The following is a 12,583-nucleotide window of genomic DNA, read 5'->3' on the forward strand; positions in this document are numbered from 1 at the left end:
CATTTATTTTCAGGGCAATTAAAATTTCATCTATACAATGGTCTCCACCCTAGAGATTTCATTTCTAGGTATATAGTTTACAGAAACTTGTACATGTTCAGAAAGAAGTATATAGGATGTTTATTACAGCCATACATATAACAGAAAAACATATTCTTCAAACATCAGTAGGTAATATTAAATTCTCACTGATGTGTACATACTATGAAATACTATGCATGAAATAAATAGAATAACTGTGTTAAAAAGAAACTTTACATATCATGAAGTGAAAACACCAAGTTGAAGGATGTTCTTATTTATGTAAAAATTATAAATAGATATCAAATTTATTTTTCTGAATATGTCTGGAAAGACATATACCAAATTCACAGTAATGGCTACCTGTCCTCATCAGCTTTTTTTCAGTTCGACACAGACTAGGGTCATCTGTGAAGAGGGATTTCAATTGAGAGAATGTCTGCACTGTGGGAGTGGGGCATTTTCTTTATTAATTACTGATGTGTAAGATGAAATAAATTCTTTCCTCTTCCAGGTGCTTTTGTTCATGGTGTTCATCACAGCAAAACAAAACTAATACATTACCTCAGAGGTGAAAAATTAGAGCACAGGGAAGGTTTCATTATACCAGATATTTAATTTATATATTTATTATATTTTTATATAATTTATTATATAATTAATGTTAGTTCATTAATATAATTTATATACTAAGAAAGTAATTGTAGGCTAGGTGTGGTGGCACACATCTTTAATCTAGCACTTAAGAAGGAGAGGCAGGCAGATCTCTTTGAGTTTGAGGCCAGCCTGGTCTACTTAGTGAATCTCAGGCCAGCCAAGGTTACATAGAGAGACTCTGTCTCAAAAACAAAAACAACCAAAAAATGTTATCATAGACAACATCTATATGGGAGACAAATTTAAACTGTAATTTTTTCAGAGGAAGTCCATAAAATTTAATTTTAAAATCTGTACAGCAAAATGAGCCCAAGGGAAAGGGAACCTGCTGCCAAGATGAAAACCTGGGTCAATCTCCTGGCCCCATATGGCGGAAGGAGGAGAGCAAGTTCTGCACGCTGTCCTCTGGCCTCCACAGGCACGCCCTGGCTTTGTGTGCTCACAGAAATACATACAGAAGACAATGTAAAACAAGTTTGGGCTGAATTGATGGTGTTTAAACCCATGGCCTCATGCGTGCTAGGTAGGCAACTATTCTCCCCCTGAGCTACATACACCCCAATCCCCACAAAATTGACCAGGGAAATTTAGTCAATATAGGTTGATTGGGGCTGTGAAGAGGAAATACCTGTTCTCAGGGGTATTTACCACAAAATCTGGAGCAAGAGGGATCTTACAAAAAAGTGTAGTGCTTTTGTCCTTGTTGTTTATTTTTGTGTTTATATTTGTAAAAAATATACTCACAGTGTCTCAGTCCAACGGTATGCTTTCCATACATGTTTTTCAATGTAAGAAATAGAATTTCCTTGGAAATTCCTGTGAAGAAACAGTTCATATACTTGAATAAATAGGAAAAGAATAAGCAGAAGCAGTAAAATCATCGCACCCTAGTGGAGGTGTTCAGTGCAGAATGAAGGAAACCACCAATCTTCAAATTCCCACATCTGTCAGTTTCCAAGGGCCACTGGTGCAAGCAGTGAGACATTTCCTCGAAAAGTGAATTTCAAATCTGTGGGTGCACATTCCACTTTCCTCTTTGCTATACACTCTACAGCCCAACTCTAAATTTAACCAGTCACTAAATCCTGTCTTCTCTTTCTCATGGGCCACCACAGTGGAGAGCTTATTATAAATAATTTCTCCTGTCTTATTAATTAGTCTCTCTTTCCTGGAAACGTCTAATGGGTTTCCATGTCTCCCCGTGTCACTTTCTAAATCCTACAGCTATAGTCCAGATCTTACACAGTATCTTTACTTGTTTTTAATCTGCCTATTCTAAATCCCCATTATTCTTATAGCCATGCCTTTGCCTAGGCTGTACTCTCTTATTTTCCTCTATTCAACAATAGACATCCTTTGAGAAACAGGTAAAAGTTTAATGCTCCCTTTTCCCCGATGTATCATTTTCACGTTCTAGAGACAACACCATACATATGTGGTTCTCACAGTTTTTAACCCCAAAAGTGCATAAAAGGTTATATGTCCTAGAACAGAGATGAGCTCTGAGAGATTGCGTAGTCTTAACAGCTAACAATTATGTATGCTAAGGACTGGGTAAGTATTCCATGTAGTCAACCGAACCTCGCGCAGCAATCCTGTGAAATAGTAGCTATTATACAGGGGAGGGAGTTTCATCACGGCTAAGCACTCTTCCTAAAGTTGCAGAACTACCACATGAAAGACCTGGGGTCAAACCCCAGGAGTCCAGCTCTGGAATCTTCTCTGACCTCTTCGGTGCATTCTCACTAATGAGATGAGTTATAGAGAGGCTGGAGTGAAAACGGAAGAGCCAAAGTTGAGCCATGATCTAATGGGGCTAATTGGAGACGGGGCACTGCAGTAAGAAGAAGGAGAAGGAAGAATTCACAAGCAAAGGCCAAAGCAGAAAGTCAGCCAGTGTTGGTTGGGGTGACAAGGAAGGTCCAGTAGGGCTTTGAGGAAAAGGCTGCCATGTCAAGTAGAACGTAAAATAGAAATAAGTAAAGGTTATTCTTACAAAAAAGTTAAGGGGTGTTTGTGGATTTCGGGCCTTGGCACAGGCACTTGGTGGAGTCTCCGCTTTGGGCTGAGATGACTACACAATAGTGTCTCATTTTCACACAAGCAGAAGTCACATATGTTGGCGGTCATGGATGAATTTGGTTTCATTTGAACAAATAACTCTCTTTCTGTACTAAAAGTTGTAGCATATGGAGTTATGGGAAATTCCATATCCATAGGTTGAAGTGTGGCTTCACTTGGGATTTGCTGAGTCTGAACCTGTTCTGTAGATAGAAATGTCATGATAGGATATGTTGGAGGAGGAGCTGTAGTTGGATGCTGACCTTGATCTTGAACTGATGTTAGAACTGTAGACTGAGCTGTGATCTGACTCATAGGTGGAGAAGGGCTTACCACTGTAACAGATTGTAGAGCTGTGGACAATTCTGTTTGAGAAGAGTGAGTAGTGACTTCAGTTGGATTTGACTGTAGAGTCTGAACCTGGTTTGGAGGTGGAAGTGTCCCCTCATGTTGTGTTGGAGGAGGGGATGTAGCTTTTGGGACTGCAGATTGTGTAGTCTCTAGATGAGTAGTTGTTAGGACTATGGAATGTGTAGTTTCTGGATGAGTAATTGCTGGGATGGTGAAATGTGAAGATTCTGGTTGAGTAATTGCTGAGATTTCAGAATGTAAGGTCTCTAAGTTTGGATGTTGAGATTGATCATGAACTGTTGCCATAACTGTTGCTTCAAAATGTGCTGAAGATGGAGTTACAGTTGCCTTAGGTGACTCTGTAGGCTGAACTGGTGCCGAACGCTTAACCATTGTAGCAGGTCGTGGAGTTATGGAAAATTCTGGGTGTGAGGGATGAATTGTGACTTGAGTTGGGTTTACATGCTGAGCATGAACCTGGTCTTCAGGTTGAAGGGTCACTTCTTGGTGTTTTGGAGGAAGAGCTGTAATATTATATGGGGCTGCAAAAAGTTCAGTCTCTACTTTGGATATTGTAATTAGGTTATGCTCTAATTCTATTTGTTGAACTGTGACTTCAGAAACAAGTGGATGCTGAGTTTGATCCTGAATTGGTATTTCATAAAACACTGGAGCTTGAGCTGCAACCACCTCATGTGGCTGTTCAGGCTCAGGAAGGATCTCCTGTGTGCTTGGAGAAGGTTCAACATCCAGATGGGAACTTGGAGTTACTGTAAATTCCAGATCCAAAGGTTGAACTGTAACTTCAGTTAGATTTGGGTGTTGAATATGAACTTGTTCTGGAAGTGTCAACTGATGGTACTGTGGAGGAGAAAATGCAGTTTCCTGTGGGGTTGCAAGAGGTTGAGGCTCTCTGGTAGGTTCTGAAGTTGTGGTGAGTCCCAAGTCCAAAGGATGAAATGAGACAACATGTGTTGTTGTATCAGCTTGATCCTGGCCTGGTGTTGGAACTGCCACCTCTTGATACAATGGGACTGGAGCTAAAACTTCTGTAAGTGGTTCTGTAAGATGAGTTGTACTCTCTGGTGTAGTTTGAGAAAGTTCCTCAGGAGTTGGTTGATGAGTTATAGCAAGTTCCAGATCCATAGGTTGAACTGTGGCTTCACTTGGGTTTAGATGCTGAATGGGAACCTGTTGTGGAAGTGTCATTTGAGGGGGCTTTGGAGGAAGAACTATAATCTCCTGTGGGGTTGTAGGAGGTTGAGGCTCTTTGGTAGGTTCTGAAGTTATGGTGAGTCCCAAGTCCAAAGGATGAAATGAGACAACATGTGCTGTCATGTACTCAGCTTGATCCTGACCTGGTGTTGGAACTGTCACCTCCTGATATAATGGGGCTGGAGGTACAACCTCTCTAGGTGGTTCTGTAACTTGGGCTGGCACAATTGTGGTCTCTGGCACAATATGAGGAAGTTCTTTCTCAGGAGTAGGTTGTGTAGTTACAGTAAGTTCCAGATCCAAAGGTTGAACTGTGACTTCACTTGGGTTTAGATGCTGAATGTGAACCTGTTGTGGAAGCATCATCTGAGGGGGCTTTGGAGGAAGAACTATAGTCTCCCTTGAGATTGTAAGGGGCTGAGTCTCTCTAGTAGGTTCTGAAGTCATGGTGAGTTCTAGGTCCAAAGGATGAAAGGAAACAACAGTGCCTGTTGTATACTCAGCTTGAGCCTGACCTGGTTTTGGAACTGTCACCTCCTGATATAATGGGGCGGGAGCTACAACCTCTCTAGGTGGTTCTGTAACTTGGGCTGGCACAATTGTGGTCTCTGGCACAATATGAGGAAGTTCTTTCTCAGGAGTAGATTGTGTAGTTACAGTAAGTTCCAGATCCATAGGCTGAACCGTGGCTTCACTTGGGTTTAGATGCTGAATGTGAACCTGTTGTGGAAGCATCATCTGAGTGGGCTTTGGAGGAAGAATTATAGTTTCCTTTTGGGTTGTAGAATGGTAAATCTCTCTAGTAGTCTCTGAAGTTATAGTGACTTCCTGATCCAAAGGATGGAATGTGACAACTTGTTCATGACCTGGTGTTGGAAATGTCACCTCCTGATATATTGGGGCCAGAGCTAAAACTTCTGTAAGTGGTTCTGTAAGATGAGTTGTACTCTCTGGTGTAGTTTGAGAAAGTTCCTCAGGAGTTGGTTTATGAGTTATAGCAAGTTCCATATCCAAAGGTTGAATCTGAGGAGGCTTTGGAGGAAGAACTATAATCTCCTTTGGGGTTGTAGGAGGTTGAGGCTCTCTGGTAGGTTCTGAAGTTATGGTGAGTCCCAAGTCCAAAGGATGAAATGAGCCAACATGTGTTGTTGTATCAGCTTGATCCTGACCTGGTGTTGGAACTGCCACCTCTTGATATAATGGGACTGGAGCTAAAACTTCTGTAAGTGGTTCTGTAAGGTGAGTTGTACTCTCTGGTGTAGTTTGAGAAAGTTCCTCAGGAGTTGGTTGATGAGTTATAGCAAGTTCCATATCCAAAGGTTGAATCTGAGGAGGCTTTGGAGGAAGAACTATAATCTCCTTTGGGGTTGTAGGAGGTTGAGGCTCTCTGGTAGGTTCTGAAGTTATGGTGAGTCCCAAGTCCAAAGGATGAAATGAGCCAACATGTGTTGTTGTATCAGCTTGACCCTGACCTGGTGTTGGAACTGCCACCTCTTGATACAATGGGACTGGAGCTAAAACTTCTGTAAGTGGTTCTGTAAGATGAGTTGTACTCTCTGGTGTAGTTTGAGAAAGTTCCTCAGGAGTTGGTTGATGAGTTATAGCAAGTTCCAGATCCATAGGTTGAACTGTGGCTTCACTTGGGTTTAGATGCTGAATGGGAACCTGTTGTGGAAGTGTCATTTGAGGGGGCTTTGGAGGAAGAACTATAATCTCCTGTGGGGTTGTAGGAGGTTGAGGCTCTCTGGTAGTTTCTGCAGTTGTGGTGAGTCCCAAGTCCAAAGAATGAAATGAGACAACATGTGTTGTTGTATCAGCTTGATCCTGACCTGGTGTTGGAACTGCCACCTCTTGATATATTGGGGCTGGAGCTAAAACTTCTGTAGGTGGACCTGGTGTTGGAACTGTCACCTCTTGATATATTGGTACTGGAGACACAAGTGGCTCTGTAAGATGAGTTGTGCTCTCTGGCATAGTTTGAGAAAGTTCCTCAGGAGTCGGTTGTGGAGTTATGGTAAGTCCCAAATCCAAAGGTTGAACTGTCACTTCAGTTGGGTTTAGATGCTGAGTCTGATGTGGAAATGTCACCTGAGGTGTAGTACTTTTTTGTACTATAGTGTGGTCTGCCTCTGTAGTATGTGGTGAAGTTATGGGGGGCTCCAGGTCCAAAGGGTGAAAGGAGATAGAGGATGATGTTGGATACTCAGCTTGAATCTGACCTGGTGTTGGGACTATCATCTGATGTGTTGGAAGGTGAGCTACAATATTGTTCGTTGAATCTGGAAGCTGGTGTGGGACTGCTTGCTGGGTTGGAGAACGGTCTATCTCCTTAGGGGGTTCTGAAGCCTGTGTGAGGGTGGGCTGCAGCACTGGAGATGGTTCCACATTCTCAGAGAGGTCTGCAAGTTGAGAGCGGGTCATATACTGAGCTGGAGAAAGTTCTGCACCCATAGTGGAATCTGGAGGTAGATATGGGCCTTCCCGTTGAGTCGGGAAAGGATAGACCTCTTTGTGGAGGTCTGTTTTCTGAGCTATGGCCTCTTGTGGAGAAAATTCAGTTTCAGGGAATCCTGGTGTATGGGAAGGGGACTCAAATTGGACTTGTGAAAATTCAACTTGTTCAGTGGGAACTATAGGCTGAACTAGGTCCTCCTCCTGAACCTGAAGAGATTTAACTCCCATAGAGGACTCTGGAGCTCTGGTATGTGCTTGGTTTGGATGTTTAACTGTGGTTTTACGCAACAATGAATGCTCATATCTGAATATTGCTTCTAGATCTTCAGGTGAAAAGAACAGGGTATCTCCCACTGGAGAAAGAAAGAAGCCCTCTTTAGGTGGTTCTAGAGACTGATCTGGGAGTTCTTGCTGATACGGTAAAAATTCTGTATCCAAAGGGGGCTTTAGGGGTGGAGACAAGTTCCCCTGCTGACCTGAAGAAACTTCCCCAAGAAGCTCTTCAGGCTGGGTTGGGACCCCTGGAGAATGTTGATTTTCAGGGGTGGGTGGATTCTGAGTTGTAACTTCTTCTTGCTGTTCTTTTGAAGGTTCAAACCCCTCTTGGCTTGAAGTTTCAACCTCATTAATCAACTCTGGAGGCTTAGCTGTGGCATTGTACGATGCTAGATGATGAACTTGACTGTGAACCAGATCAGAACCTGTTGCCTCATGGTGTGCTGGAGGTTGAACTACTGTTTCATGAGGAAGGTCTAGAGGTTGCACTGGGGTCTCCTGCTGGGCTGAAGAAGGTTCAGTTTCCTCTTGGAGCTCTGACTCCTCATCTGTGTCCCCCTGCTGGCTTAGAGAAGGCTTTTCATACTGAACAGGTTCTAGCGATTGAACTGGAGCCTCATGTTGATTTGACAAGAGTTCAACCCCGTCAGAAGGCTCTGGAGTTACAGTTGGATTGGTATACTGGGCTGTAGAAGTGCCTACATCCTTTTCTGGGACTGTAAATGGTTTAGCTATGGCCTCATGATGTACTGGGGGAGGAGGTACCACCTCTGCTGTGGGTTCTTGTGTTATGGTAAGTAGCACATCTGGAGGATTAACAGTTGTAGTAGATAAGCTTGAATGGTGAGTCGAGGGTGAAACTGTCACTTCATGATGTTCTGAAGACTGAGTTGCTTGTTCTTGTTGGATTAGAGCGTGTTCTGAGGATTGAGTCGGAATTTCCAGCTCAGAAGGCTGAGCCGGCTGTGGCTGCTCACTGAGAAAAGGTTCTATCTCTTCAGTATTCTCTAGAGGATGCACTGGGGACTCCTGCTGGGTCAGAGAAGATTCCATCTCCTTGGTAGGCTCTGAAGTTATGGTAAGTATCACATCCACAGGTCTAACTGTAACATTTGGCAACTGATAATGGTGCTCTTCACTCTGAGTTGGCTGGACTGTCACTTGGTGAACCGGTGGAATTTCATCCACATTTCCCACAGCGGACTCTGGAGCTTGCAGTGGGGCCGGTAGCTTGATTGGAGGCTTGGCTTCCTCAGGGAGCTCTGCAGGTGCAACGAAGGTTTCTGGCTGGTTTCCAGAACCCAATCCTTCCTCCTCAAGAAACTCAGAAGGTTGAGCTGGCTGCTCTAGTTCTATAGGAAAAGACTCGTCCTCCAGAAGAGGGCCTGGATGCTCTGATTGGACTTCCTGCTGGATTGGAGAAGGCTCCTCCTCCTCTTCCTCAGCTTCCTCTGGAGGCTGAATTTGGTCTTCCAGACCACTTTCAGATGAATCAACCTCCTCTGGAGATTCAGAAAGTTCAGCTGGCTGCTGCTCCAGGCTAGGAAAATGTTCAGCTTGTACAAGAGGACCTGGAGTTTGAGTTGGAATCTCCTCCTGAACTGGAGACATTCCAACCTCCTTAAAAGGCTGAGAAGTTATTGTAACTGTCACATCTACAGGTTTGACTGTAGTCCTGTGCAAAGTATAATGGAGAACTTGATCCTGACTGGGATGTGGAACTGTTGCTGCTGGAGCTCCAACTACACTCTCCATAGAGGATTCTGAGGTTGGAACTGGAGCCTCTTGCTCAACCGGAGGATTGACTTCTTCATAGGGCTTTGTAGGGAGAGCTGGAACTTCTATCTGGCTATCAGAAGTTTCAAGGTCTTCAGGAAGCTCTAAAATCTCACCTGGGGCCTCTTCTTGGGTTGATGAAGGCTCCAAAAACTCAGAGAGCTCTGGAATTGGAGCTAAGGACTCCTGTTGGGATAATGAAGGTTCTAACTCCTGAGAGAGCTCTGGATTTGGAGCTGCGGCCTCTTGTTGGATTAACGGAGGTGCTACCTCCTCAAGATCCTCTGAAAGCTGGACGGGGGCCTCTTGTTGGGTTAATGAAGATTCTACCAACTCAGGACTTTCTGGAAGATGGCCCGGAACCTGCTGCTGGCTCAAAGCTTGTTGAGTCTCCTTATCTGCCTCTGAAACTGCAATCTCCAGATCTTCAGGCTTCACTGTGACATTTGGCAAGTTTGAATGCTGAGCTTTATTTCTATCCAGAGATGGACCATTTATTTCAGGTGGCTCTAATACTGCAATCTCAGAAACGAACTGAGGAACTTGTTCTTCCTTCTGAGGTCCATTTTCCTCAGGGAGCAGTGGGAGATGATCTGGGCCTTCTTGGACCGCACCAAGATTCTCTGAATCTTGGGTTTGTGCCTCCAGCTGGTACTCAGGAGGTTCAACCTGCTCAGAAGGCTCTGGAGGCTCCTTTCTGTTTTCCTGGGATTGCACAGGTAAGCTGTCAGAATTGGCTTCAGTCATACTTGGGTCCCCATAATCATCCTCCACAGTTTTGTTCTGCAGTTGAGGTTTTACAAGTTGGTTTGTAGTTCCAACAACCACCTTAGGAAGTTTCTTGTGCTGAGCTAGATCTTTCTTCAAGTCCTGGAGTGAAACTATGAACTTTGTTACTCCCGAACTCTTGCTGTCCAGTGGTGGAACAAGTATTTCATATAACTGGTTATCTGCAGCCTGATCCACACTGGAAACACTTTTAAAATGTGGAGGCTGATTTTGATCCCCATTTAGTTTTAAAATATTCCCTGGCAGCTTCCTGGGTGGAGTAATTTTGTTGGTCAGACGCTGATGTGGAACAGTGAACTGATCTGACTCTGGGTGCGGCTGCGCAGAGGTATCCTTCTCTTGGAATGAAAGAAAACTGTCCTTCAACTTCCGGGGTGGGGAGAACATCTGGGAGGGAGCAGAGGACCCCAGGTAATTAAAGTCCCCTGCACCTGCCTGGGGTGTATGAGCTTTCGGGGATTTGGGCCGATGATCAGAAGGGTGCCAAGACCGGAGCTTGGTCGGCCCCCAGGGCTCTGAAGTCAACCGAACTGGCTTATGGACCCACTCCGCAATGGGTTCGGCCTGGGTCACCACCAGCAAAACTTGTCCGGTGAGGATAAGACTTGGGGCGCAGAAGCAGAAGCCCAGTGGAGTCATGACATGTGGTAAGGACATGACATGCAGTATGGAGGCGATCCACAGTGCTGCAGAACGCGGGAGATAAACTGGAGGAGAGGCTCCTGACCTCAGGGAGCCTTGGCAACTGTGTCTACCCTGCCCCGCCCTTTATGACAGGATTCCTTTGTTACCAAAGCGTCACTAAGCAGATTCTGTACTATGAAGGGAACCTTCTACGTGACAGGGCCCAAGTTTCTTTTACTGAGGCTGAAAAGAACACCCATTTCTTCGGGGTCTACTAACCCTAAGAAGGATCTGTGTCTCAGTCCAGGGTGCTCCTTATCCAGCAGCCCTTTGTTTTTGTGGGGCAGAATTTCAAAAGAAAATGTCCAGGCAGGGCAGAGTGTGGACTCAAAAGAGCCCACCCAGGTTGAATCACAAAAAAAACCAAGTTATAAACATTAAAATAGATCAAAAGCTTTTCGGTGTTTTGGAATAAAGAATACATTTGTAGGTATGCTCAAAATATGTCCTTCCTGCCCCAAAGTGAGATATTTAAGACCTTTTTTTTTTTCAAGTACACATGGAACATTGTTTTCATGTTAGTTAAATGATGTATTTCTAGGAGGAGCCATTAGGCTACTGATTCAAAGATTCTAAATTTTGCTTCCAAAGTAGAAGCTGAGTTAATATGTAAAGGACTTTTGTGTGTAGTAATAGTAATCAGGGATGTTGGGGATAAAGCCAGGGTCCTTATGATTGTGACAGAGGTTTTCTCACCCTAGATGATCATTAACTTGGGGGCAAGGGTCCCCCCCAGACAGTCAATGACAACCAAAGTCACCACAGGCCAGTGGTTTCTGAATCTTTTGTCTAATGAAGTTGATGGATGAATTTCTTGGGCAACAGGAGGATGGATTTTTAGAAAAGACTTTATCATAGGTTCATAGGTGAGAGCTTAAGATGTAAGAAGCACCCAAACACACATGTGCACACAGAGAGATGCGTACACAAATGAATAAATCTTGAAAAGTGAGAAAAAAAATAGGAAGCAAACTGAGCTCCTTCAAGAGCAGGTCCCAAAGTTGGTTTATTACCGAGAGTGCCTATCTAGGGGTTAACAGAACTTTACCAGATTGAGGCATGATCTGCCTGGTCCAGGTGTCCTACCCAGGAGATGTCCATATGTCTCTCCATTCAGATAGTCTGTGTCCAGATTGGAATTTAGGTCATGCCCTCATACATTGCTGTCTATAATGAGAGGAAAAATAATAAGAAACTGTAACCAGTGTTCCTAAGTAAGTTTAGCATTTCTGGCCTCTGGCCAAGATAAAAACACAGAACTACTGAGTTTTGAGGCCCTTGCCTTTCAACTGCCTGATAGTTTATTTTTCTCCTGTTTTCACCAATGCTAATTGTTGCCAGCTTTTTTTTTAAAATAAGTATATTATATAAGCCTTCTAAGATGCAAAGCTAAGGAAAACCCTTAATCAAGCTGGTAGCCACCCAACTAGAATTGTTAGTGTGTTAATGTTTGTGTTTATGGTTTATGTTTGTATACCATTGCAATTCTTTTTAAAGATAATCAGACTGGGGCTGGAGAGATGGCTCAGAGGTTAAGAGCACTGACTGCTCTTCCAGAGGTCCTAAGTTCAATTCCCAGCAACCACATGATGACTCACAACCATCTGTAATAAGATCTGTCACCCTCTTCTATATACATAATAAATAAATAAATAAATCTTTTAAAAAAAAGATAATTAGACTGTCCTAACCTTGTGCACTCCAAATGTTACTTCCTCACAAAAGATATTTGACATTTATCATTTAAGGGGTATATCTCTAAACAAGTACTTAACATTCAAATTAGTTTCTTTAAATATATGCTCTTAGAGCCAGGTGTGGTGGTGCATATCTTTAATTCCAACACTCCAGAGGTAGAGGCAGGCCAACCAGAGCTACACATTAAGACCATTTTAGTTGCTTAAAATTGGCCTTAAAGGATTTTGTTGATAGTAATTTGTTGACATTTGTTACTCCACCAATGGTGGAATCATATCAGACTAACCATAACAGATCTCCTCCTGGTGATGAGGGACAGTCGGAATCAAATCACTGGGTGGATAATCAGTGATGTCTTCAGAGAATATTTAGAGAGAAGGAGAGCATTTCCAGAGCGGGAACAAACAAATGTCACACATAGTGGTCATTGTCCATCACTGCAGTAGCTGAGAGGCTAAGTATGAAGATTTTGAGTTTGAGGTTTGGCCTGGACTATACTGTATAGCAAGGTCCTGTCTCAAAGTCCACAGCAAAAGTTGAGTCACTTTTGGAACTGAGTCCTTCTAAAAGTAACTAAAGCCAAGACGTTGTGGAGAAATGG

General features: G+C 43.5%; 1 protein-coding gene across 1 annotated transcript in view; it reads right to left on the bottom strand.

The window, feature by feature from the left end:
* The window catches only part of LOC131917824 (leucine-rich repeat-containing protein 37A3-like), a 47,853-nt gene extending 37,514 nt beyond the window's left edge, over positions 1-10,339 (bottom strand). Inside the window, exons 1-3 of the mRNA XM_059271926.1 lie at positions 6,270-10,339; positions 2,675-4,523; positions 1,423-1,494 (exon numbers count right to left, since the gene is read on the bottom strand). Coding sequence (XP_059127909.1) covers positions 1,423-1,494; positions 2,675-4,523; positions 6,270-10,257 — 5,909 coding nt within the window. The 5' untranslated portion in view covers positions 10,258-10,339. The remainder of the gene's footprint in view (positions 1-1,422; positions 1,495-2,674; positions 4,524-6,269) is intronic.
* Between the last annotated feature and the right edge of the window lie 2,244 nt (positions 10,340-12,583).

Source organism: Peromyscus eremicus, chromosome 8a, assembly GCF_949786415.1.
Source record: "Peromyscus eremicus chromosome 8a, PerEre_H2_v1, whole genome shotgun sequence".
Lineage (NCBI taxonomy): Eukaryota > Metazoa > Chordata > Mammalia > Rodentia > Cricetidae > Peromyscus > Peromyscus eremicus.